General features: G+C 50.7%; 8 protein-coding genes across 8 annotated transcripts; 2 read left to right on the forward strand and 6 right to left on the reverse strand.

The window, feature by feature from the left end:
• Positions 1–53: 53 nt before the first annotated feature.
• TrAFT101_008534 (uncharacterized protein) lies at positions 54–2,310 on the reverse strand. Its single transcript, XM_024906621.2, has one exon. It carries the CDS (start codon positions 1,575–1,577, stop codon positions 294–296), a length of 1,284 nt encoding a protein of 427 aa, XP_024762050.1. The 5' UTR covers positions 1,578–2,310; the 3' UTR covers positions 54–293.
• A 243-nt stretch (positions 2,311–2,553) lies between these two features.
• TrAFT101_008535 (uncharacterized protein) lies at positions 2,554–4,389 on the forward strand. The gene is made up of 2 exons (XM_066128363.1): positions 2,554–3,366; positions 3,479–4,389. Exons 1-2 carry the CDS (start codon positions 2,954–2,956, stop codon positions 4,293–4,295), a joined length of 1,230 nt encoding a protein of 409 aa, XP_065984481.1. The 5' UTR covers positions 2,554–2,953; the 3' UTR covers positions 4,296–4,389.
• Positions 4,390–4,449: 60 nt separating this feature from the next.
• ABC7 (ABC transporter 7) lies at positions 4,450–10,433 on the reverse strand. Its single transcript, XM_024903749.2, has 2 exons — positions 10,040–10,433; positions 4,450–9,958 (listed from the first exon to the last, which is right to left on the reverse strand). The coding sequence occupies exons 1-2, from the start codon at positions 10,105–10,107 to the stop codon at positions 4,930–4,932; spliced, it is 5,097 nt and encodes a 1,698-aa protein (XP_024762048.2). The 5' UTR covers positions 10,108–10,433; the 3' UTR covers positions 4,450–4,929.
• Positions 10,434–13,608: 3,175 nt separating this feature from the next.
• TrAFT101_008537 (uncharacterized protein) lies at positions 13,609–15,437 on the reverse strand. Its single transcript, XM_024909690.2, has 3 exons — positions 14,791–15,437; positions 13,991–14,733; positions 13,609–13,918 (listed from the first exon to the last, which is right to left on the reverse strand). Exons 1-3 carry the CDS (start codon positions 15,262–15,264, stop codon positions 13,807–13,809), a joined length of 1,329 nt encoding a protein of 442 aa, XP_024762047.1. The 5' UTR covers positions 15,265–15,437; the 3' UTR covers positions 13,609–13,806.
• Positions 15,438–15,660: 223 nt separating this feature from the next.
• Positions 15,661–17,786, reverse strand: SEC61 (translocon subunit). Its single transcript, XM_024907957.2, has 3 exons — positions 17,623–17,786; positions 16,148–17,492; positions 15,661–16,088 (listed from the first exon to the last, which is right to left on the reverse strand). Exons 1-3 carry the CDS (start codon positions 17,630–17,632, stop codon positions 16,013–16,015), a joined length of 1,431 nt encoding a protein of 476 aa, XP_024762046.1. The 5' UTR covers positions 17,633–17,786; the 3' UTR covers positions 15,661–16,012.
• Positions 17,787–17,907: 121 nt separating this feature from the next.
• TrAFT101_008538 (uncharacterized protein) lies at positions 17,908–20,046 on the forward strand. The gene is made up of 2 exons (XM_024906619.2): positions 17,908–18,272; positions 18,334–20,046. Exons 1-2 carry the CDS (start codon positions 17,964–17,966, stop codon positions 19,627–19,629), a joined length of 1,605 nt encoding a protein of 534 aa, XP_024762045.2. The 5' UTR covers positions 17,908–17,963; the 3' UTR covers positions 19,630–20,046.
• TrAFT101_008539 (uncharacterized protein) lies at positions 19,791–21,210 on the reverse strand. Its single transcript, XM_066128364.1, has one exon. It carries the CDS (start codon positions 20,533–20,535, stop codon positions 20,359–20,361), a length of 177 nt encoding a protein of 58 aa, XP_065984482.1. The 5' UTR covers positions 20,536–21,210; the 3' UTR covers positions 19,791–20,358.
• An 842-nt stretch (positions 21,211–22,052) lies between these two features.
• TrAFT101_008540 (uncharacterized protein) lies at positions 22,053–26,605 on the reverse strand. Its single transcript, XM_024907955.2, has 4 exons — positions 26,183–26,605; positions 23,089–26,116; positions 22,671–23,009; positions 22,053–22,608 (listed from the first exon to the last, which is right to left on the reverse strand). The coding sequence occupies exons 1-4, from the start codon at positions 26,419–26,421 to the stop codon at positions 22,144–22,146; spliced, it is 4,071 nt and encodes a 1,356-aa protein (XP_024762043.1). The 5' UTR covers positions 26,422–26,605; the 3' UTR covers positions 22,053–22,143.
• Between the last annotated feature and the right edge of the window lie 74 nt (positions 26,606–26,679).

The following is a 26,679-nucleotide window of genomic DNA, read 5'->3' on the forward strand; positions in this document are numbered from 1 at the left end:
ACGGATGGAAAAAGGAATCAGGAATAAGTAGTAGATAAATATATAGAACGTACTTGGACAGCAGTGTATATATAATAAACAAAAGGAAATAAACAAGCTAAAGATTGTACAATAATTGACCATTTGCTTTGCCTCTTTGAAAAACATCATGCTACCCTATAACTCCCCAGTGACCCAATGGAGAAAAAAAGTTGTTGTGCAGAGGAGGGGAGTCCAATATCAATGAAAATGCGCACCTCCAGTCTATCATCATCCTCTACTTTTTCACCACAGCTGTAGAAGCCATAGCTAAATCAACGCCTTCCAAATTTAAAGCGTGAACCCCCGGCACTGCCGCTATCACCTCCCCATCCAAATGATCTGTTTACAACTCCCATGGCCTCTACACCAGCTTGCACCATACCGGCAAAACCACCAGCTTGATCGGCCGGCTGGTCAGCCCTCTCGACGTCTCCCTGATCAAGGTGTCCCTGTCTGCGTTCCAACACGGCCTTCTGGATGGCCCTCGCCCACATGTGATACCACTGTGCCTCGCTCATTGAAGCATATCGACGTTCCATGCAGCCCGTGCCATCTGGCTCCTGACGGCTCATGGACCACTCGGCATAGACGGTTTCCCAGCGCTTGGTGCGGAAGAACAGGTACGGCCATGCAAAGAGGAACATGAGTGTCAGCATAAACATGACCTCGATCCACTTGGTCAAACGCATCTGGTTGACGCGACAGGAGTTGTAAATCTCCACGCGCGAATTCCTCACCGGGAAAGTGATGCTGGTATGGCCGCGGTAGTTGGTATCCTTGACCAAGCGCTCCAGGTGCTTCTTCAAGTAGTCCCAGTCCCAGCCGGTAACACGGCGCTCAAAGGCCATGTTCTTGAGGCCAGCTCGGCTGGCGCAGAAGCGATGGCACCATTCTTCGACGGTGGGCTCGCCATTTTCAATGATGCCACCGCTGCCACCGAAACCGGGAGCACGAGTTGGGAAGATGGTACCACGGCGAACCTTCTCGAGGTTGCCAACGGAATGCATTTCCCGCCAAGCTCCATTTGTAGGGTCTTGAATGTTGGTATAAAGCAGATGTGTGAGCTCAATCTCAATATCAAAATCAACTACTGTGACCTGCTCGGTCTTGTCATCTGACTTTCGGCGAGTCTCGGTGTGAGTGCCGCGAATTTGGGCAAAAGGCCGAGGAGGCAATTGTGAAAGGTGGATGAGGGTGTCGTTAAGGAACTTGGGATCGGAGTCGAGGCGCGAGTCCATGTAGTAGACAGTATCTGAGCGAGCATCACGCTTGAATGGCTCAATAGTTAGGCCGGTAGCCGCAGGGCCAGTGGTAGGGGCCAGAGGGTCGATGAAGGGAACGGCATCGTTCTCGTGCTCGTCATAAAGAGGAGGGAGGTCATCGGCAGCGAGTTCGGCGGGGTCATCGTCGAAATACGTCTGGCGATGGTTGCCGAGATTGGAGGCAGAATATGTGGAAGAGGTTGGATTGAGAGAGATGGAGCTTGCAGACTCGGTCAATGGAGTAACAGGTCCACCAGCGGGAGACGCAGGTGGCAGGAAGTCTGGCTTGCCCATGGTGTTGGAAATGTTGGCTATGAGGCGAGGAGGCGAGGAGGCAAGTCGGAAGCCAAGTAGTATAAGCGGAAAAAAAAACACAAAGAAAACGAAAAAGTAGGTTGGTGTTGAAGAAATAAGTTTGGCGGAATCGATAAGCAAAAAGAAGCTTAAAGTCGGTGGAAGGTACGACGTACACGCGTGGGTACGCTTGCCGTTGCCTGGCTGCCTTCTGCCTTTCGTCTCTTTCGTCTTCTCTTTCTCTCACTCGCGCTTTTCAACCGGCTCGTTTCAACTCCAGACTCGACAGATCTCGATAACCAGCAAAACAGTTGAAAAGAAGAAAAGAAATCCAATCTGGCCTTGGCGGGTGGCTTTGTTGCTTATTACTCTCCGCCCCTTAGGCGGCCGGGCTGGGCAGACACGCAAAGAGCCAGTCACCACGCCCAAGACGGGACCAAGCGTAGGTACCTTATGGGCGGTGGATGCGTGAAGATGCACAAGTGTGTCGACATCAAAGCCTGCTAATAATCGGCTAGTACTAATAGCGTCTACCAATGCGGCTGAATGGCGCTATGAAATTACAAGTGCGCGGACACATGCTATGTACGAGCCCAGCAGCTTACGTCGCCTCTGTTTCCATCTCCACTCGTTCGTGGCATGATTCCCTTTCTGGAAATAGCCGAATTTGCTGTCGACACGAAGCCGTGTGAGACGAGGCGAGACGAAAAGGCCGCTTGGAAAATGAATCACGTACCAAGTGCGCTTAACTTGAGTTCGAGCTGCTGGCAGTAAGCAGCATGAGTTACGGAGATTAGTCGAAACATACTCACACAGCCAATGATTCACGCAAATACGACCCTTGACAGGCTACAAAGACCAAACGGTGGATTAATGTTTGACCGTCCCTTGGTGAAAGCTCACTCAACTGAGCTTTGGAAGCAGAGCCCGTCGCCTGCCATCCATTGGGCATCCTTCGCCACAACTTACCCCACCGCCATCACCACCTCGCCATGCCATTCTCAGAGCAGATTCAAGTCTGGGTTAGCAGCAATGCTATTATTATTACCAACACAACCAACAACAGCTTTTATGCAAGGATGGGAGGCCGCCATAGGCACCGAAGATGTATTCACGATAGCGATTGGTCCAATAATGATGCAGCTGCGTATAAGTGGCTCTATTACATCCTTCGGCGTTTTGATTTCGCGCGCGCCAGACTGCTTGCCCCACAGCTAGATATTAAGGTTGGCGGGTGAGTTGGAGCAAGGCGTCAATTTCGCAATCTAGCAGTGTATAAATATATCCGTCCGTCTCTCGAATTATCATAGTCGCCTTCTCGAGGCGAACATTTGCTATTTTCCTCAACGATCCAAGCGCTGCAGCTGCCAGACAGCATGGATCCGCTTAACATCTCATGCGGCGTATTGACGCTTCTAACGAACGCAATCCAGGCTGGCAAATCTCTACATGAGACGATTCAGTCCTTTCGAAATTTTGAGCGGACGATACGAGAGCTACGCTCTGAGCTCGAGTCGCTTATACAGGTTCTTGAGTCTCTCAAAAACGTCATTACTGATGAGGGGCCCATTGTCTCTATGCTGAAGCTCCCAGTGCTGTGTTGCCACCAGACATGCCAGGAATTTAATGCTATCATCATAAAGTGCACTAAACATGCGTCTGCTAGCTCCAGAACAAGCTTCAGAGACTGGGCTCAGATTAGATACATGGGTGGCGATATCAGAGATTTTAAAGATACGCTATCCGGCTATAAATCTACCATTGCTATTGCTCTTGGTAGCCTTAATATGTTAGTTGGCCCCCCTTAGTCGCATCCGATTTCAGTCTATCATTTCAAAAGGGACAACCGTATATACTGGATGATTCTTCCTTTCTACATAATCCTGAGACTATATTCATAGGAATAACGTTAAAATGACTCGCGATGCGCTGGACCAGTACAATGAGATGATTCGAGAAACAACAACCGATCTCGAGGCTCATCTTCAGAGCATCGACGACAAACTAGCCGCTATTGCCAACCATCCGCGCTCCGAGCCTGACCCTAATGATGAATTAAGTGTCAAGCGAATGGAGGAGGAAAGGGAAAGTGCTCAGCAGTGCATCCTCATCTGCGAGAGTGCGAGGTCTCATATCCAGACCTTGCAAGACAAGATACAGTCTCCGGATGCTGAGCCGAACCAGGATCGTCGTCAGACAGCCATCGCGCTCAGCGAGGCCAGAGACAGGATGGTGCGCATGATCACAGACCTGCAAAAACGGCTCGTCGACCTATCGGCGAAGTCATTAAGTACAGAGGTATCATTACGATCCAATGAATTCGAGCAGGATCGGGTTCGACTCCTCAAGGAGATTGATACAGCCAAGCAATGCCTCGAGGTTTGTAACATGGCAGCCGACCAAGCCTCCAGACAGAGAGTACACGTCTTCGGTGACATTTCCGCCGAGGATAACAGCCAGCAGATCCTTGTATCGACCGTGGGAGACCTCCTAAACGCTAAGAACGTGAAGGCCGGCAGTTTCTCCGCGCAGTGGTTGGGATCCATGACAGATGCCACTTTGCAACAACTGTCTAGTGACCGGACGGCCCAATATACTAATATTCATTCGAGAGAAGGCGATCCGTCCTTTGGTGGTAAATATGGCTCAGGGTATAAATTGAACGAAAAGGCCAGCCAGTCAGCTGTAGGTGTCGGTCGCACTACGCAGAATTGGTAAAATGGAATGCCCAAGCATAATCCTGTATCTTTTGGGTACTGTTGATACTGGAAAGGGGCAAAGACTTGATTTGGGCTAATAAGTGAATGCTTGGCAGGGCCTACTATTCTAATGTATAAGTCATAAAGCGAACATCACTAAGCCAAAGGAAAGACTGCGTTTCAATAATACATTTAGGTACTATCGATGACTTGAAATATATAAATACTATTCATGCTCATACATCATGTTTTGTGTCTCTTTCTTACTCACCATCTCTCACCATGTATTCCAATGGAGAGAATAATAAAAATAAAATTAAGAGCATGCATCCCAGGAATCCAACTCCTTGGTAAAAAAAAAAAAAAATAACCTGCTTGAGCCGCCTGTATATGCTTTCTGAAGTGGGGCCACATTTCGGTGGTCATCTGTACAACCGGGCCCCCCTTTCCTCCTCCTATTTTCTAAAGCATCTCTCTCTTTTTTTCTCTTTCCCACATTGATGCATTCAACACTGCATATACAGAGCCAATCAATATACCTCTAATTGAGACGCTTTTTCTCCTTCTTTTAAGCAATCGAAATGATTAATTTCATCCCCTGTTTGGCTCTCTCTCTCTCTCTCTCTCTCTCTCTCTTTGTTTAATTAGCTCGTTCACGGCTCAACGTTTACCAGCTGGCCCTCCTCCCACTTCTTTTTGGCTGCTTTAACCAGGATGTCCATGTCGCCGCTTGTCTCACACATGCTCCTGAATGTACCATCCGTTCGGTTAATCAGCTCCCACGGATGGTCGAACTCGACGACTTCACCCTTGTCGAGAACCAGCACCTTGTCATAGTCGACAATGGTCTGGAGACGGTGAGCAATGGTGATGACGGTTCCCGTGAGTTCCCGGATGGTTTCCTGGATCTTCGAGTCTGTGTTGTAGTCGATGGATGCTGTAGCCTCGTCCATGACCATGACGGTTGGCTTCTTCAGCATTGCTCGTGCCAGACACAGGAGCTGTCGTTGACCTTGAGAAAGATTGGAGCCGGATTCTGTTACAGGAGATGAAAGGTCGAGGAAAACGTTCTTGTTTGTGGCAATTGACGGGGTTCTTGAACCAGATGGGCCTTCTGCGTTCTCCCCTTCGGCAGTGACTTGGATAGCGGGAGTAGTGGGAGTAGTGGGAGTCGTGGGAGTAGTAGTCTCATCAGGTCCGATCAGCTGCACGCGTCGAAGAGCCTCAAACACCTCCTCATCTGTGTATTGATCAAAGGGGTCAAGGTTGGTTCGAATCGTGCCCATGAAAAGTGTAGGATCCTGAGGCACAATGGTGATGTTTTCTCGGAGATCCTGGAGACCAATCTTGCTAATATCGATGCCATCAATAATGATGCTTCCTGAATCAGCTTCCAGCGCACGGAAGATAGCCAGCGTCAATGAACTCTTGCCTGCACCGGTTCGGCCCACGATACCAACCTTCTCTCTGGGGTTAATCTTGAGAGAGATACCTCGGAGGACCGGATCCAGCTCGGCACGATAACGAGTAGAGTACTTGACAAACTCAACACCACCCTTAGAGGGCCAATTCTTCGGCGGCCGGCTATCCTCAATAATAGCATCTGCTTCTTGCTCAACGTCCAAATATTCCTTGACTCGTTCCATGGAGTTCATATTTTGCTCATTCATACCATACTGGCGGACCAACCATAGGACATTCTCCGTAAAGTTCATCGCATAACTCAGCGAGATACCAGCCGCACCGGCATCGATCCTGCCCAGGCTGGTGATGATAAAGACACCTGCGAAGAAAGATACAAAGTTACCCAGCAAATCAGCCCGGAAGGCGAGCCATCTGTTACAGGCCCACAGGTAGATGAAAGGCCGGCTCTGGGTATTGATCTTGGCCAGATTATCACGGATGAAACGCCGCTCATCGCCGTAAGCTCTAATCGTAGTCATACCACTAAGAGTTTCGCCAAACTGCTGGAAGAGCGGGCTGCGTTGAACCGACTCCAGACGCTTAAGGTCGCGAGATGCACGGAGATAGAAAGCGGCGACAACGTAGAAAAGGACGGCAATGAAGAAAGCAGCGACAAGGAAACCAGGAGTGATGAAAGCAATGAGGGCAATAGTCACGACAAGGGAGAGAGCGCAGGTCATCACGCCAATAGCGGTGGGGGCGATGTCTTGATCGACGGCCTCGAGATCCTTGCTAAAGCGGTTCATGAGTTGGCCGAGAGGGGTGACATCGAAGAACTTGAATTTGGCTCGGGTCACGGAGGTAATGAGACGGTCGTGGATTCGCCTGGAAGCAGTCAAAGAACCAAAGAAGATCCAGACGTCTCGAATCAGGGCAGCCGCCGCGCCGAGTGCACCAATAACGGCAAGTCCACCAAGATAGTAAGCGACATTGACTTCTGGCATGGCAGTTGCCCCGAGCGTAATCTGGCTATCTGGTACATGCAGACTTGGCTGAGTCTGAGAAGGATATACTCTGCCAAGGTTGGCAACAGATGCCCAGGAACCCTTGGAAAAGGATTCAGTACCGTAGGTAGCTGACATGGAGCCGAAAACAACCTTGACGTTCTCCTCTTCGATGTATTGATTAGCCCATTCTCTGACCCAAACATTCGTTGCAACGGTCGAGAGTTGTTGCATGCCAAAAACCATGAAAGCGACAAGCCAGAACCACCAGGGCCCCATGGACGAGAGGTAGATCCGGAGAACAGACCATTTGACGGATCCGGTTGCCTTCGTTTCCTCCTGTGGAGGCTGTTCCTTCTTCTTGTCTTTCTTAGAGGTGCTTGCGGCATCGGACGCATCGCCATTGCTATTAACCATAGTCTCCTCGTCGCCAACGCTCGACGGTACACGAGATGGAATACGAGATGCGGTATGAGAAGCAGGTCGAGACCGCTGGATTTCCTCACCGAGCTTGCCGGAAGCGATAACTTCTTGTGAAGGTCCCTGGGCAGTGACTCTTCCGTTGTCAAGCAAGACGACGTAATCAGATGAAGGCACGCAGAGCTGAATGTTGTGAGTGACGAGAATGCAGGTACGGCCCTTCATCAGAGGACCGTTGATGCAGTTGGTGAAGATCCATTGAGCCGTGTGCGAATCAACAGCACTGAGACAGTCATCCAAGAGAATGTGGGCCGAGTTTGAGTAGAGAGCACGAGCTAGGGAAATTCGCTGCTTCTGGCCACCAGAGAGAGTGATGCCCTTCTCGCCAACCAAGGTTTGATCACCGTGATCTAAAATTTCGAGATCTCGCTCAAGAGCACAGGCTACGATAACATCCTTGTATCTCTGTTCATCAAAAGGCGCGGCAAAGATGATGTTGTCTTTGATGTTGGCATTGACTAGCCAAGCAGCTTGGGCAACATATGCAACGGTATCAGCAAGACCAGTCTCAGGATCAGGGCGAACATCCTCTCGGCTGCGGCCACCGGGACAGAACACCCTGCCCTCTACAAGAGTCATCTCACCGAGAAGACCCATGAGCATAGATGTTTTACCAGAACCAGTGGGACCAGCAATAATGTTTAGCTTGCCAATCTGGAAGTCGACATCGAGATCAAGCAGTCGGAATGCCCTGGAGCCATCTTCGGCAACGCTGTCTTTGCCGCCCCAGATAAGAGTTGCGTCTCTGAAGCCAATATGCTTCTTGCCATTTTCATCCACGTTATCCAGACCGAGCTGCTGATACTTCTCCGTTTCTTCCTCCATAAGGTATTCTTCAACTCGATCAATGGAGACCTTAGCTTCCTGGACGTGGGCGAACATGTCACCGAGAAGATCGAGAGGAACGCGGAGAAGCATAAAGAGGGAAATAGCCGTGAAAGCAACAGAGGGATACAACGGCTTCTTCTCAATGAGTGTGTAAACCAAGAAAGAGAAGAATGTGATGAGCACAGGAACCGAGTTCCAGATGGCAACCGCGAGAGCCCAAAGAAGGAATCGGGAGCGAAGAGCCTTGAGTTCGGCCTGGCGCTTCTCATCCACGATCTTGCCGAATCGTCGCTCCCAGGCAAAGTATTTGATAATGCGGATATTCTGGAGGATTTCATTTGTGACATTGATGCGCTTGTCAGTAGCAGCCATAATATTCTTTGAGGTGATGTTGAAGCCACGGGCCAGCATATAATTCACGGGCAAAAGGAAGACCATGACAACGATGCCGGGAATGGCGCTGAGGCCCATGACCTGCCACAGCAAGAAGATGGAGACGACCAGCTGGGTGGGAGCCGAAGCGCACAGAAAATGCAAGTAGGCCGTGATTTCGGCGATTTTGAAGCTGTCAACTGACATGAGGTTGATAATGGTTCCCAGGTTGGCCTGCTCATCTTCGCCCTCAGTGGCCTTGACAGGACCAGCAGCTTCGGCGTCATCGGTGCTAGCGGCCTTTTTCTGCTTCTTGCCGCCAAAACCGAGAGCACGCTTGATTTTACTGATGGCACCTTGACCATCAGACTCTTCATCATCTTGGTCCTTGGTAGATTTGGCCTTGTCGCCGAGTAGAACCTTGTCTTTGCCAGCGGCGGCCTTTCGGCGCAGCGCCTTGGCGTAGATGTCACCGACAATGATGGCACGGACGCGAATACAGATCTTGCGGCCGATCCACAGAGCCATGCCATCGCAGTACGAACGAATAGTATCAAGGACTGGGAGACCAATTACAAGGAGCCAGAGAACGCTGACAGGCGCGTCATCGGGGCGTTCTACATACTGAAGGATGGCCTTGAGCAGCAGGGTGGGAGCAAAAGTGAAGAGACCAGCGACGGCCGCTAATGCGCATTGCATGAATAGCAGACTGCGGAAATATTTGAGCAAGTGCCATGAAAGGGCGGTCGTCTTCTTCACAAGCCTATAGTCGGCAATGATGGCAGTGGATTTATCCTTGGGCAGGAGATTCCAGACATCTTCCATGTCTAGGGGTTTCTTCCAACCTTGCCAGACAATGGCATCAACCCACGAGAAGGTGGCAATTGAAAAGAGACTGGCGAGGGGCTCTCGTGAGGGCTCGATCCCATCCTCCCATTCCAATACGACAGTCTTGTTGCCCTTTCTAGTGGAGGCAGCAATACCGAAAAGCAAAGAGTTGAGAGCGAATTCGACGAAGATGAGAGTCTGAGAAAGCTTCGAGTAAGGGTGAATAATGGCAGAGCGGAAGACGAAGAGTGCCAGGGTCCATGTGCAGCCGTAGATGGTAGCGGTGTGGTTCCAGACGTAAGGGATTCGCCATTTGGAGGTACCTAGCACAACGCGTAGCGTGGCAAGAATCAAGGTGTATATCCAAGTTGTAAGCCCAGCAATTGCGGCAAGACGACCGCCCGGTCCAAAATCACCAGTTACAAGAGCAATTGCATTGACAGCAACGAGGCCGACAAGAGCAAGCTCCTCGATGAATTGCGAGAACCGCTGAGCAGTAGGAGTATCGGCTTGGACAATTGAGCCCCTGGAAGTCACTTTCGCAAGGGCCAAGCGGCCGCCGTTGATCTCGAGATCGTCGTCATCGCTGTCATCAGATTCGTCGTCGAGGGGAGGGATATCCGTGTGATTGGGCGTGGCGTCAGAGGCAGAAATAGAGCTATAACCCTTATCCTTGCCACTGCGCACGACACGACCGATGCTGGACCAAGAGAGGCGCAAGAAAGAAATGCCGATTACTATTAACGGGAAGAGGACGCTGAGATAACTGTTGATTTCCCCATTAGCTGAATTATCCAGAAACCATGGAGCATAGACCAGGACGGGAGGGCGCGCATTGAGAACTTACTCTCTTTGAAAGCACTCGGTGAGGTCATCGACGTGCCATGGCGGCCACGAGCACTGAGCAAAGCTCATGGTTGGTTCTGATTTGGAGGTGAAAAGCTGCCCAGGGTTGCTTTGTGATGGAGAGCCGTAACAATACTATAGAGAATATATTTGTTCCGAACCCGCTGGCGGCTCTCCAGGTCAAGGTAGGAAGCTTTGAAGGCGCCGAAGCTTTCGAATCCGGCAATGTCGCGGGGCAGATGTCGGCGGTGTAAGGAGAGAGAAAAATAAGTATGAAGAAAAAAAGACAAAAAGATGCTGACAGTGCCAGTGCGTCTTGTCTTCGTTTCCCAGCGCGTTCCTCCTGCCACTCTATACACTCATAGTGTCAACGAATGCGCGAACAAAAGAAAGGAGAGCAAGAGGGCCAGTAACAAAGGAAGGGGAAGAAGAGAAAGAAAGGCCGTGATGGGACGTCAAAAAGACGCCAGCAATGTGGAGCGTGCTAGCGCTAGCGACAATACCGCCTGTGGATAAGGGACACAGCGCGGACGCACGCGCAGGCATGCCGCAGTCCGTAGTCTGTAGTGCAGCGCAGGCACCGAGGCCACTGGGTCCCAGCGGCCAGCACGCCGTAAAGCCGCCAGACTAATAGGGCATGGAGCACTTATCAGTGGGGAAAAGGCGGACAGGGAACTGGAAGCTTTGCGCGCGATTTGGTGGGGAAGATGGAAAATAGTGCATCAAGCCACGGGGAGGCGCTTTTTCGATTTTTTTTTTTCCCTTTTGCCAGTGGCGGTAGCGGTTCCACCGGGGATTTTTGCAGGCGGCCCTTACCTAAGGCAACGGGCTGGCGCACCCTGTATTCGACATAGAACGTGCGGAGCACCTCGTACAGCCACCGGTGAGCCAGACAAAGTATAGTGGCCTAGTGTTGTGGCAAGGTTCGGTGCGTCTAAGAGAAGCGTGCTATGTAATATGTACGAGTATAGATATGAAGCGATAAGACGAACGAGGACATAAAATGCTGATTTGGATATTCGAACGAGCCATCCATCGATGGCTTCCCTTGTTCACGGCATAGCGACTATTGATATCTATCCTTGCTTGCTCCCGGCAGCGCACTGTCTTCTGTCGAGCCTCCGTGATGATCAATTTCAGAGACAATTCGATGAGAACCGCGCAGGAAGAGTCACACGGCAGCGGGTGCATTAGTGCAAATGCATTCGACCACACCAGCACATGATGGGTTTATCCGGGCATATACAGCAAGGTGATTACGGCTGGCGGTTTAGTGCCACATGAGCGAACTCTTACAGCAGGTATACTGGCAGATCCGGCGCTGTTGCGAGAGCACATGCTAGGCTGGTTCGGGGCAGCTCTGCTCCCGCTAAAGCTCAGGGAGGGTTGTACTCCGTACGCGTCAACAATTAGATTATGAGTTGCAGATTGCTGGCAGTAATGCCATTACACACTGACAACAGTGCGGCGGGACAGGAATTGCCGCCGGGACAAGTGAAGCTCCCGTGAGAACCGCTGCTGGACCGCCGGATCACGAACGTTGAGAGCTGTCTCTGGACTCTGGTCTCGCGTCCAATACGCATGATTGATTGGAGATGCAAAGTATGTGCTTGGTACTCTCCGCCGGCCGCCCGTGCTTGGACCGCAGCCACTAGCGCCAGAAGCTTAAAAAGGGCCGCAAAAGTACTTTACAGGAACCTCTCGCATCATTACTAAGGCACCATACTGCCTGCACCTATCATATGTCTGCTGCGCTGCATCTCCAACTGTAGCCAATCTCGCAGGCCGATCATCACCTGCATCTGCGCTGCTGCATCTCCTGCATTCCCAGTCATAGATCGCCTTCTCATAGCGTCGACTCATCCATTGAGTCACCAGATTCGACGCGATGCGCTTGGCTCGACAAACGTTCCCTTCCCACCCCAGCTCCTGTTATTCCAGGGCGCCACATACCCTCCCTGTCCTCTAAATCCAACACGAATGCTGTTGTGTCTACCTAGTCCATCAGATGGCCTCGGGCACTGGTATTCCGCTGTCCAATAGCCCATCATGCCACATACCTACGGCCCAATCGCCGCCCTCGCCTTTCCAATGTGAAGCTTCTTTTTGGCAATTATCTCTCTCTCTCTCTTCGTCTACATACCTTGCTCTTCTCTTCTTCCTTCGCCTCTTCTTGCACTCTCTCCACGCGCGCTAACAATGAGCCAGTCCACTTCTTCATCCCCACCTTCCCCTTAAGTCTGCTTGTCTGTCTACCAGCACAAGCCTCCATCTCCTCTTGCTGCTTACCGTCTCGTCCCCCGAAGTGACTCACCGCTATGGCGGCGCCTCATCCGGTCTTCATATTCCGTCCAAGGTACCACTAGTGACGGGTAGCGAGGATAGATTATTTTGTGAGTGCGTGTGCGCGGAAGAGAAAAGATGGAGTCTTAATCCTACAGGATGCAGCAAGCAATACCGAAAGCGCCAGTTTTTCGAGAACTACTACGTAGTTGCTGCAGCTTCGTGCTTTGCAATATAGAGAACTACACCACGACTTTCACGGCTCGTCTCGATTCACTCGCCACGCAAAATGGCAGCCTCGAGCTACATGCAGTAGCAGGTTGGCCTGTATGCAGCCAACAACATGCACACTGATCCCTGCATGGCTAACCCCGGCACGCACACCACTCTCCACATGGCCTCGGTTTGCTGGAGGCCCAAGCTCCGCGAAGGGTTCATCCGAACTTGGAGCTTTGTTTCATCATCCTCTCTGGTTCCTCTGACACTGACAAGACACCGGCTTGGATTCTGATTAGGGACATTGGCTGAGCAGAAGAGCCTTTTCGGCTATCTTCACAGCGGTAAGATTGCGTCGGAAACATATGTGACCAGCGTCATACAGCTCAGATTGGAAAGCAGCACGCATCGCATCGCGCTGCATGGATTAGCCGCTTTCCGTACAGTACTACAAGCAGTAAGTAGCATCACCATGTCTGATGCAGTACAAAGCAATGTCTCAATTCATTCTCGTTTCGCCGCCATAGCCAACACTGTTTGCATACCTGCATCCAATTCGTCTTTTTTCAGAGTGCTTAACATGCTGCGTAGAGAAGACTATTACAAATCGTATTCGTGCAAAAGCAGCACTCGTAATAGCAGCTGTAATCATCTCAAAGAATTGACCCGGGCAAGTTCCCCGCAAATGCCTCTAGCCCAGCGAGGTGTGCATCATGAGACCTTGTGATAAAAGTGCCCCCAACGGTTGATTCATTTACGCGCAAGTGCAGATACTACTGGGCGTCAGATCTTGGCAGCCTCAGGTGACATGTTGGTTACCGGGTAGTCGGCCTAGATTGACGAGAAGCACCAGAAGAACTAGATGAAGCACACACTGCAATGTTATCTGCGCTCGCATTGTCAGCTGTCACCCAACCCTCACAGATAAAATCCAGGTCTGTATCACCGCAGAGCACAGACCGAGCACCCACGTAAGTCAATGGCAAAAGTCTCACTGCTGCGCTGGGAGCTCACCGTCTTTCTGACTATTCTGACGCTGACAAATACGACACTGAATTGAACTTACTTCGTATTCGAGACAGCTAGGTATTCTCATCTGCAGGGCATAACGGTTTAATTATCGATTTACGAAATGAGCAGCATAGCTGACGAAGAACTCTTTCAAACTATGCTGACTGGTGTAATAATCTGATATAATTTCATAAATGCTGCCTTGCTTTCACAGCTAGGCAAATAGCTTTCACAGAGGTATCTCAAATGCGCAACGCTCTATCCTTTTACAGCTGCAAAATCCTCCATAGATGACACTTCTTCCACAGGATGCTTATTCAAACTTTCGTAGAGCTGCAAGTAGCTACCAATCAAGAAAGCCCAGGAACCCCTAAAAAGCAACAGCCAAGGAATTAGCAAATATTCTCCGAAATGAAGGTTAATAAAAAATAAGAAAACTTACCAGAACGTAGCCAACCCAGCCTCAAACTGTGCCCCTGAATTATTGTACGCCATCCCCAGCGCGCCACTGAGCGTAAATCCAAACGCTCCCACGAGATTCCAAAAGGCAATATGCCATCCCAAAAGATGTGGCGCGGGCCTCCACCATTTCTGCTGCGTTTCTAGCATATACAGCGAGCTGCTAACGATAAAGCCACTGCCGCCAACGACCTGGGGAATCCAGTACGCAGCATTGAGCCGCCATTGTGGCGTGAGGTGGTTATTGATGCCCGGCAATGCGGTAAATCCAGAGACGCCAAAGACAGTAGCTCCAAAGAGCTGTGCACACCCGGCAAGAAAGCCCAATTCGTGGAGATAATGCGTGCGCAGGTCGTGCCAGGACGGGAACCATTGCCATTGCCTCTTCCCATCAACGCTATCGGAATCCGGACGAGCTTCGGCCAAGGTAGCCGATGAAGCTTTGCCAACAAAGTTTCGTCGGTTCTGGTGGTGGTGGTGGCAATGTCGGCGAGCTGCGACTACCCGCAGCTTCGGACTGCCATTGCTCTCACTATCGACCAGCTGCTCAACAGCCCAGCCAAAGCAACCCGAATTATTCGCGTTTATGGCCTCAAATATGAGCAGGATGGAACCGAATTCGAAAAAGATAATCGCGCCGATAAATGCCGTTATACCGCCGCCGTCAGTGATTTCGCCATCGAATTCGGTGGAGGGGGCTACCACGGGGAGCCACACGAAGAATGCCTGTTGTTTGCTGCATCAGATTACCGCCCACGCTCAAAAGGCAAATGCCAGACATACGTTAATGACCCAAACCACGCTTCCCCACGTGAATATGAAGGCTACCAGCCACGAAATATCCCAGATTGGGTAATGCGTAAAGGTCTTGATGACCGTTTTCAAAATCTCCTTGGGATGTGACGTGCGCCTTGGTGTCACGAAAGGCGCTTCCTCTCCAGCAAGCGGCGGTTGGACAAGTAAGGGATGTCTACCCTTTCGATTGTCTCGCGATCGCCATAAGAACCTGACGTTTCTGGCAGGGACGTTAGAGTCGACGTCTTGCTTTGGCGGCTTACGTCTGGCTTCCGCATCGTCGCCGCTCTCTTGCGGCGTCGCTATCTCGTTGGATGCCGAGCCAGCACATAATTTCGAGTGGTCGAAATGGGCTCGTGTCGGATTAAGAAAGCCACAAGGCCCTTCAGCGTGCTGCAGCGTCAATCGATCGTCATGGCGGAATGGTTCTCGCGTGAAAAAGCGCCTGTTCCTAGGGGGCATTTTCTTTCGTGTCTCAGCGGCAGGCTGCCCGTCGCGAACTCTATGCAGGGTTCGCTACAGCGCTTGTTTCTGGGCGCTGGGTTTCAGAGGTCGTCTGCAATTTATAATGAGCAGTCCATTGGAGAGCATGGATATATCTCGAATGCCAATTGAGGATACTAGAAAAAAAAAAAATCGGAAGTGAAAAGCCGATGACGACAGGCTCGCTTCAACAGGGCGAGTTGTTGCATGGCAACATATAAATTAAGTTAGCGGATTCTCGCCCCAGCTGCTAAGTGCCGTTTCCATATTAGCGCCACAAACACGGGTATTTCTCCGTAACGCAATAGACACCACGAGCTTTCCCCGCTTATACCCCAAAGCCATGGAAAATGGGGCACGGACACCCGCCTCTGTTGCTCACATAGTGAACTGGTGTTTTGCAAAAGTCTCAGGATAAACAATGATAGTATTGGCTATTCATGCCGTTCGAACTAGTCGCTAATCGTGGCGCCGCACTCGTACATCTTTGTCAAACATCCGATCCGAAACTCAGCTCAAGCTATCAATCCCAGTCGCTAGTATTAAGAAAAACAATCGTACATTCCATTTTATATTTTTGTTTCATACTCCTTAGCCCCTATAAATGATATTCCCCTATTGGTACATAACTAATATTCCCATGCAATCAAGGATATCCCTTGACAACGGAGATAAAGTGATTTTATTAGAGAATCAAACCTCCTCTTGCTCCCCTACGTAGGTTCAACTAACCCATGATCATGCCCTTCATACCGGCAAGATCACCCTCCTTGGCCGCAATCTCAAAGTAGCCGTAGATAATGCTGGGTAATGTTAGCTTAATTATACTTTAATATTTGTGGAATATACAAAAGAGACTTACGTAACAGCGAGAAGGGTACCGGTACCAGAGCCAAGAGCGCCCATGAGGTCGCTCAAGACGGAGAGAGCACCAATGCAGGCACCACCAAAGGCAGCAGCAGTAGGAATGATGCGCTTGAGTTCCTTGTACATGCTCTGGTCACGGTGTCCAGCCATAACGAGACCCTGGTCCTTGAGTTGCTTGGCAACATCACGGGGGCTAGAGCCGGAAACCTCAATCCAAGTCTTGGAGAAAAGAGCACAAGCTCCGAGCATGTAAACAATGTAGACGGCGGTGTGGATGGGGTCGAGAAGAGCCTCCTTAAAGTTGAGAGGAGGAGACATGTAGTAGACGAGACCAGAGACGGCGTGTAGCTGAGAAGTACCGTCCTTGGCTTCCCAGACACCAAAGAGACGAACCAGCAGGTTCTCGGAGAATCGAGAGAAGAGCATCTGGCTGATCAAGAAGACGTTGGAAGAGAGAGCGGACTGCAGCATGATGGGCATGTTGGAGGTGTAGAACAGACGGACGGGGTATGAGCCGCGGGCACCACGCTGGCGGTTAGACTTGACGGGGATCTCAACTCGGAAGCCCTGGAGGTAGATGATGGCAACAAAGACCAGGATGGTGGCCAACAGGTTCATGATATTGGGAAGGTTCTGTCTGTAGAAAGCCTCCTGGAGAGCACGCTGCTTGTTGGGCCAGGTCATCAGGAGGTGGAAGAGAGCGATGACAGCACCCTCAAACTCGGGGCCACGGCCAGTGTTGATGGTGGTAGGAGAAAAGGCCTTCCACATGATGGACTCGCAAATGTTGGTAGCAATGAACAGAGAGATACCGCTGCCAAGACCGTAGCCCTTTTGCAGGAGCTCGTCGAGCAGAATAACAATCATGCCGGCGACAACCAACTGGAGGATAAGCAGGAAAACAATGCCGGCACCGAGGTCGGAGGGGGTACCGTAGAGGCCGGTGAAGACGTAGACGGTGGCGGTACCGGCAGACAGGATGAAAGCAAAGAGCTTCTGGGCAGTCTGGTAGAGCTCGCGATCCGACTTGAGGTCGAGGTTGACGTCAATGAGGTGGGTGCCCGCAAGGAGCTGGAAAACCATGCCAGAGGAGATGATGGGCGTAATGCCCAGTTCCATCAGAGTACCTCGATTACTCGCCATGACCATTCGCAGCCAGTATAGGGGATCCGAATTGTCGGAGGAGACAATGCCGTACAGCGGCATTTGGCTCATGACCAAGAAGATGAGGAGCGTCAAGGCCGTCCACATCAACTTCTGGTTGAAGGGAATCTTGGTTTCCGGTTGCTGAACCTCGGGGAGGAACGGCACGAACGGCTTGACCAGGTCGAGAAAACGTACTGCAGAGGCATTGCCCGTGTTAGCGGCGTGCCATTGACAATCAATTGCGCGTTTCCGGCGGATCGTGTGGTGCGCGCGCGACGCAAGCTGGCCGGAAGCTTGGCGGGGAGAGATGAAGATGCAACTCACGAGAACTCATGGCGGCGACTGGAGGGGGGAGCCCGAGAAAGAAAAAACTAATTCATCCAATGAAAGAGAAAAGGAGGAAAAAGTTCGAGCTGGGATGAGCTCGGGGGAAGAAGAAAAGGTTAATCAATGGGAGAGAGTGATGAATGGAGCTGGAGAGAAGGTTGCGATCTGGCTTCAAGCCGAAATGTTGATGTGGCCCGAAACGAATGGGGTTGCACGTGACCGGCCGATGGCTAGAAGAAAGCTGGCCTCGACCGCAACAAGGGGCCTGCGGAGCCAGCCAGTTCGAGCCACTCCAGAGCGCGAGATTCGCTGGATCAACGAGCTTGAAGTGGGGGTGGATGACTGTTCCGTTTCGAATTTGTTCTATTATTTTTCTGGTGCTGCTTGTGCCAGTTGACAGGCTGCTGTTCTGCTCGAAGAGGAAGCTTCTCGGGGAGTCGCGCCATAAAAGACACATTGCAGGATCCTCTTATTACCACCAGCTGGCGCTTTTTTGGTGGGCATGGGTCCCTGATTTGGTCTGTTGTCGAATGCTTGGTCGCCAGGGTTTAACGCTGCGGCGCCATGTATCTATGATGGCCACTCATACAGCTCCAGCCGAACCGTTGCTGGTTGTTTTGGGCTCTACGGGCACAGGTAAATCAGAGGTGGGCGTCTCTGGTCTCATTACAACGTGCATTGGTTCAATCCTCTGATAACTTTATACAGCTCGCCGTAGAACTAGCAACTCGATTCAAAGGCGAAATCATCAATTCTGATGCTATGCAGCTATATGATGGCCTACCCATTATAACAAACAAAATCAGCGTCGAGGAGCGGCGCGGGATTCCGCATCATCTTTTGGGCCATATTCCGCTTGACCATGCTCCATGGGATGTAGAAGACTACAAGTCAGAAGCTACCAAAATCATTCGTGAAATCCGCAGCCGGGGAAATCTACCCATCCTCGTTGGAGGGACTCAATACTATGTTGACCCACTCCTCTTTAAAGATGTTATTCTTGATGATGTACAGATTGATCCCTCTTCATCATTTCCAATCTTGGAAGAGCCTACAGATGTATTGCTTCAAGAGCTAAAGAAGGTCGATCCGATAATGGCGGAGAGATGGCATCCGAATGATAGGCGCAAGATCCAGCGATCACTGGAAATTTATTTACATACTGGCAGACCTGCATCCGAGTTGTATGCAGAACAAGAACAGCGCAAAGCTGCGGCTGCTCAAGAACCAGAGACCAATCAGCCCTGGGAGAAGTTGCTTTTCTGGGTATACTCGGAACGTGAAGCTCTTGTTGAGCGGTTGGACAGCCGAGTAGACAAAATGCTCGATGCCGGGTTATTGGACGAGGTCCAAGAGCTTTTCGACATGAAAAAGGAGAAGACTGCCGAAGGTCAGATTCTGAACATGACAAAGGGTATATGGCAATCCATCGGCTACAAGCAGTTTGAGCCATACATGTCCGCGAAAGAGGAGGGGAAAGATGTAGCTGATCTTGAAAAGCTTAAGTTCAACGCATTGGAAGATATGAAAGCAGCGACACGCCGATATGCCAACTCTCAAACTCGGTGGATCAGGCTGAAGCAAATCCCACGCCTCAAGGAACAAGTCCCCAAGGCCTTTGAAAGCTTGTACTTGGTCGACAGTACCGATGTCTCTCAGTTTAAGACCAAAGTTGTAGAACCTGCTGCTGAGATAACTGCAAAGTTTCTTTCTGGAGAACCTCAACCAACCGCCACGGAGCTATCAGACTTGGCTCGCGAGGTGCTCACACGAGTGAGTGAGCCCCCGCCGAAAGCGATTCCTTGTAAAAGGACATGCGAGATATGCCAAACCGTCTGCTTGACGGAGCAGGCTTGGCAGAGGCACATTAAGAGCGCTGGTCACAAGCGAGTTATGAAAAAGAAAAAGAGGCTCGCGCTTGTACCGGTTGACGATACCTCGAATCCCCCCTCCGATGCTGAAGCATCCTCAGATCCCGATGTAAGCTCGATATTTGCCACTTGACACGTTGCAGCTCTGATACGCCGACGGGGAAAGCCAGTGGTATCATGCATATCTTGGGGTTGTATTCGGACAATCCGTACCTAATTCCCACCACCTCCATGAAGAATATTTTCTCACTTCTACCAACCCTTTGAGCCGTAGTGGTGCGGGCAAGGTGTATCCAAACCCGCTGCTTCACGATGCTATTGAGAGATAGAATTCAACTTTTAAAATGACAAACACATATGATGATTCAATTTGATTCATATCATTGCCCATCTGAGCATTGCATAGCGATATATTCGACTGATATACTCAAAGCCGTCGCACTTTCCAAGTTCATGATTTTTCTTTTCTCATTCCAACAGATTCCAACGCCTGGAGATTCCTGTGCCGACCGAAAACGACAGAACGATAACATCATGGTGATAATTCTGGGACATGATAATATAAGAAAATTGCCCTCCAACTTCCGAAATTTGCGCCATAAACCTCCTGACCAATACAGACGAAACAATAAGAAAGAAAACGAGAGAAAGAGAGCGAGAAAAGAAGAACGCCCGTGGTTTCACAGCGGCGACAAACTCTGGTTGTTATCGCCGTGCCTGTGTACTACATATTGGTCCAGGGACACCAGCCTTGGTCGTCAATGCAAAATGGCTAATCAGTCGATCGTCGATGGATATCAAGTAAAGGAAAAAACAATCAAGATGGTGCAAAGCGCCTCACGCAAGGCGAGATGTACTCTTCTTAAGATGTATGCTTCTCAATCGTAGGCGCCTTGACGCCAGGTCCGCCGCGCGAGACCCAAGTCCGAGCCTCACGTACGACACCCTGGAAGAATGTGTAGATGGTACTGGGCTCGCCAGCGACGCCTCGAGGGGCGTTGTCACCATAGGGGTCGAGGTAGATGCTTCGTCGAGCCATTATTCTTGTTGTTTGTCTTGTTTGGGCTAGAAACCGTCTGTGCGAGACGGTGGATAGTGTATGTTAACAAAAGCTGGGTGGGCGTGGGCTCTTTATCTTGCTTGGTGCAACAGGTATGTGGTATGTATAAGTGGTTGCGTGTGAGACAGGGACAATGAAGATGACATTCCACAGGGCGGCCGCCTCATTCTTTATAGTAAACCGCAAATGGGCTCGCCCCAAGCAACACCCAGTGCAGCGGCACTAATGGACGCTCACGCGGGCGACCATGTGCAAGCCACAACGCCTCTCTGCCTGCGGCCATGTTGGCGCCTTGGAGGATGCATCCTGGAGCCTTGAGTTCTTGCTATCTCGTAACACCTCGCCCCCACACACGACCAATGGCGGCCCCTGCACACACTAGTCCTCCCATCGGTGGCATCGTTACGCTTTTCGGGTAATTCTGGGACGACCTATCAATTGACTGCCGACACATGGAGACAAGGCTCTCTCTCTCTGTCTCTTTTCTTCCCCTCACTTTGTATCACCTGGGCACTTATAGTACCTAATACCTGGTAACGACCACGCTTTTCTTACCCATATCAACGATCTTGCCCTTACTAGTCTGCCATTCGAACAAGGCTGAGTTGCCTGCCCAAGGAGACAACTCAATCGCTGGATTAGGTAGTCCGCAAAAACCGGGGTGGCGGTGCCGCTGCCCGTGCGTTAATACTTTGTATAAGGCACCTGCTCCCATATATGCAATACGACCACCTTGCAGATTTTGCCGGAGGAAATAATCCTGAAATAAGAAGATCCTTATTTGTCAAAGTCGCATTCAAGGAGTTACGCGGTATATGAAGTCATTTTATGATTTGCGTGTATAAGATGGCAAGTTTCAAAAAAAGCATGTGGTAGCAGTCGTATTGATTGCAACACTTCCTTCTACTCTACCAAATTGGCCAAGTCCTCTCTCCGCAGTTCGCTTACGAGCATGTACGTCAAAGTGGCTGGCACCAAGGAAGTACCCTGTTCAAAAATTGAAAATCCAATCCATGCAAGCTTGCCCAAAAAACCTTGTCCATAAGATGCAATTATTTATCGATATGTGACTGCTCGCTCATAAAGTACGAGGAAGCTATTTTAGCCTGCCGAGCAATCCGCCCGTCCCTAGCAGAGATAAGCTGGACCCTTGCCGTCTTGAGTAGTAGGTAATAGGCATTTTTAGTTTATGATGCCTACCAATACCTACCACCACCTACCAACGCCTACAGTGTAATATAGTATTTACTATTTCTGAGACGCTGCTTATGAGACTATGTCCGGGAAAGTGCATGCCAAGTTAGAATGATACATTCTGATGGCGCCTCGACTCACCTGGCGGATTTACCCGTCGTAGAGCCGTCGCATTTGTGTGTGGTACCGGTCACAAACAAAACCGCGTCCAGGAGACGCTGACGGTATGGATCTGGCGATGACATCCCTACAACGAGTCCTTTCTCTTTTCCTTTTACAAGAGGGCAGTGCCTAGGTATAGAGCAGAATGCTGTAGTTACATTGCATCGCTATCTGTGCGTTCATATCAATTCATTATAGCCTAACTACTGCGTGATACTGCGCTCCTTCGGCTCAAAGGGTTCTCGTGTGGAGCTGGCTGCTTTCCTCTCGCAGACCCTTAAGCTGCTTTTCAAACTCCTTGTTGGCCCATTCCCAGTAGCCTGTCCAGACACCTGCCGCCGCCGTGTTGCTAGTTGCCGCGCCAGCGTTTCCAGTCATTGCCTTCATCTTATCACCTAGAAGAAGGGTTACTCTCAATATGCTCTTGTTGGTTTCTTCTTGCTTCTCAACGTCCTGCTTGACAGCATTATCCTTGAGCTTAATCGATAAGACTCCACGGTAGGCCTCGGCGATCGAGTCTAGTCGTCGTGCTGTCTCATCGGGGTCGATCACGATGAGCTTAGTGACCATTAAATTGCAAAGTTGACGAATGTCGTTGTCATCCTTAAGTCCCGCGATCACTCGGTCATAGAAGTCAATATTATTAATTCGCGTGAAAGCCGTCTCCATGAGGGCATAGAGAGTCTCGTATGCGCTCTGTATTGAAAATAATATCAGTCATGTGCATATTTATACCAAGAGCAGCGTACTCTACTCACCTTGCGCACTTCCAGGCCGTCGTCGACCTTGTGCTTGAATGGGCCAAGCATGACCTCCCGAATAAGCTCCTTTTTGATCACTGATTCGCTAAGAACGAAGGGTAAGAGTTCACCCAGGTGCGGTAGAATGAGATCGGGCTTGTTGTGAGCGGCTGAATTCAACGTTGTCATGGCCAGTCGTCGAATTTCCATATCTGAATCTTGCAGCATGACAAGAAGCATTTCAATGAGGACATTACGAAGCATGGCATCGAATGTCTCGTCACTCTCTGGGAGTGTATATCTGACCGCCTGGACTGCCATGCCTCGGATTCCTGATGAGTGGTCCTTCAAGAGTGTCTACGTATGATAACATTAGCATATTGTATACTTGCACTGTTTTTACAGTCTACAAATCATCTCTCCACATGTAACTTACCTGTAATTTAGGCATAAAAGTTGCAGGGTCCAGGGTGGCGAGGCGGCCGACGCACTCAGCGCAGATGATCTTGTTGTCCGCATTCGATGAAGCTGCTAGGAGCTGGTCCCAGATGGGAGTGGCGTAGCCTCGAAGATCGGCAGACTGTGATGAGATTGACTGCAGGATCTCTTTAATGGACTGGATAAGTAGGTACTGCGTATTGCCCCCACTCTCCATTGTCTTAAGAATAATTGGGAGATACTCGGGAATGTTTCCAGAGCCAGCCCTGCCGAGGGCGATGGCAGCGGCTAACGACACCTTGTCTGGCTCTGAATGGAATTGGTCCAGGAATAATTGAGGCTTGAGAGGTGACTTGTCCCCGAGTCTCATTCCCGACTCTCCTAGAACAGCGAGGGCGAGACTCACGCCAGCCTCATCACCACGTTCTGTACTTCCGTGAAGCTCTGTAACAAAGCTATCAAGAGAAACCCCAGCTGAGGTTCCGCCGGTCACCAGAAGGGTTCCTATAACCTTGCCGACGACACCCGGATCACCTTGAACACTTACGTCCTTCAGAAGACCTTGCATAAGCGGTTCGCCAGCACCGCTCTGGCCGACACGGCTGATCAAGTCAAGCAGCTGGTCGAGGACGATACTTGCAAAGTGGGATTTAAGTAGCTGGCAAAGCGCACCAATCATCTCTTCGTTGATAATGAGGTCTGAGTGATCCTTTACCATGTTGCCAAGAATGATCAAAGTAGGGCCGAGGAGGTGTGTGTCGCTGTTCTTGATGGTGGGTAGCAGAGCGGAGACAATTCCCTGGATGGTAGCTGGCTCTAACTTGCCTTGAGTAGCCGCTGAGAGCACGAGGTGTTTGAGAGCCTGGACACTGGAGCCTCGCAGAGATCGGTTTGCCTTTCGTAGCTGAGCCGAGAGCTCCAGGGCAACGTCTTGAATCCAAGCCTGCTCTAGTTGGTCGGGAGAGACAGCAAATGCTGCAACATTATCCACGGCACGGACTGCAGCTAGACGGGTTGTCTCATTCTTCATTCTCTCCTGAAGAATATTCAGAGCGACAGTTCGTTTCTCAGCTGACAAGAGGCTAGATCCTTCTGTGCTAGATGTCCTGGAAATGAGAATTCCTAGAGCATGGATAGCACGTTGTCGGACTTCCGCATCAGCGTCGTTGGCAGAGCCACGATCCACAATGACTTCGTAGAGCTTATCCAAGTCGTCTTTGAACTTTGATCCGGCATTGCGAGCTCGCGGGGGAGTGATTGCCTTGACAAGCTCTTCTGATGTGCGAATTGCCTCACTTGAGATTTTGTAAAAGCGGTCATGAACGGCCGATGCGACTCCAGCAACAACCTTGCTCAGGTATGGCTGAAGCACTGAAGATGAATGTGTTTTGGCAATATCACTTATAAGCTTCAACGAGGCGACGCGCAGGGTGCTTGGAGTTGCAGATGCAGAACCTCCTGCGGCGGCAAGAGAAGAGGAGATGGAACTAGTACCGGTAGTCTTGACGGCATCAACGATGGGTCCAATGACTTCAGGGAAGAAGTCGACAAGGCCACCGTGTTGAACGGATACCAGGTCATCCAACATACTAATAATAGCCTGCTTCGTGGGCACAGTCTTTCCCTTCAGCTGCTTGGTTGCAGCCTTGACGATGCTTGGCGTTAATTTGGAGAGATCTGCTCGTGGGCCCTGAGCAGGAATCTTCTCTGCGCCAGGCGACGTGATACCAGAGCCCGCCATAAACTTTGCAGCGCTGGAGCCTCCGGCACTGCTCTGCCTTCTCCTCTTGCGGTTGACGGGGATCTGAGAGACCATCTCGGGCTCGTACTCGTCTCGAGTGAGATCTACCGTGTGAAGGCCTTCGCCTGTCTTGCGGATGAGCAGCGACAGAGCAGAGATGACCTCAAGACGAACGTTTTCCTCTCTTTCCTCGATGCGCTTCACAAGATGTGGAGCAGCCTGGTTGTACAGGACGCCGTTGTCCAAAAGATCGCCACTTCCACGGGTGGAAATGAGAGTATATATGGCCTTCGCAGCACATCGGCGGACTTTCCAGCTTGCGTCATCATCGTCATCCTCAAAGCCGTCATCGTCCTCGAACTCATCGTCTTGATCTTCCTCTTCCTCTTCATCTACGTCCATGTCTTCGTCGTCATCTACAGCATAGTTGGGGTCATATTTCAGATACCGTAAGCAAGAGGTAAGAGCATCGTCTGTGAAGGGCCGCATCTCCTGCGGGCAAGAGGCTAAGAATGCCTCAAGCGCGACTAAAGCAGTCTCTCGAATTTCGTTAAATTCTGGCCCCAAATCATCCCCGTCGCTAATTTTTTCGGTATGCTCCTCGAGCTCCGCTTCTGACAAGGCGGCGAGAATGAAAGGCGTTGTCTTTTGAAGATGCACGCCGAATCGAGGAGGAATCGACCGGGCCATGCTGCCCATTATTGAAATATAGAGACGGCGGGTGACTGGAGAGACATTGGGCGTAGATAGATCAGTGGTGATTCGATTGATAACATCTGCCAGATGAGCATCGGATAGGTAGACGGCAAGCATAGATATAGCAACTACTGCCCGCTTCTTTACCACAGAAGAAGCTTTGTCTGCTTGTAGTAGTTGTAAGACGACCTCTTGCATCGCCTCCACCTCAACTTGCTGTAGTAAGGGGCCGAAGCATCGCACAACTTCCACTAGGACATCAACAGCTTCAGCATTGACTCCATTCTCATCCTGCAGAAGCCCAGTAGGGACAGCTGGCAAATTGATTCTCGGTGCTTGTGGGACTCGTGTCAAAGGTCCGGGTCCAATGAGTCTGGGAATTAGCACACGGCTGATAGCGTTATACGCCTCTTGGACACTAGAACTGCTCGGAATGCCTGGGATAGGCCGAGGGAGAGCAGTTATGACGGCCCGCAGAGCCAACGCTGGTACAGCGGTATCAACAGAGTTCTTGAGCTTCAGCGAAGAGAGCTTATCGATCATAGGGGCAATAATGGGAGTCGGGACTTTGCCAACGAGTGGTCCAAGGCTACAAGTTCGATAAGGAGTTAGTGACTTTGTCATGAAGATATACAGGCCAGGAGTCTGAACAGACCACTTAATCGCCAGGTTTTGCACCTCTCCATTCTGATCGTCCAACGTTTTGATGATGCCATCGACTGTTCTCGCGGCAATGTTGTAGTCGTGCTGCAGGAAATCTTCTCTCGCAGTCGTGAGAAGCTGGAGCAGGTCGTTGAGGGACATAAAACGAAAGTCGGGATCGGCATCGCCTAGCTTCTGGACATGGCCTATGACGGCCTGGGGCGTGGCGGCAGAGGCGGCGATGGAGGCCATGGTGGGCTGATGGAGTGCTCCTCGCGGTCTTCAGAAGGTAGAGTGGTGCCGATCAGTGCATCTACCAGCAGCTTGTGGGCGTTTGATGCTGAAGCCGAGGCGAGAGCTTCTCACGAGATAGAAGCCGTTGTGTGGTGTGAGGCAGGAGTGACGAGTAGCATCGAGGTTCGGAGTTGGAAGTTCGAGGCTCGAGGATTAGGCTGCTTAGTGGGGTTAAGCTCCAGGCAGGCGGGGTGGCAGCTTCGCGGAGAGGAAAAG

The sequence above is a fragment of the Trichoderma asperellum genome, chromosome 5 (assembly GCF_020647865.1).
Source record: "Trichoderma asperellum chromosome 5, complete sequence".
NCBI classification, from domain to species: domain Eukaryota; kingdom Fungi; phylum Ascomycota; class Sordariomycetes; order Hypocreales; family Hypocreaceae; genus Trichoderma; species Trichoderma asperellum.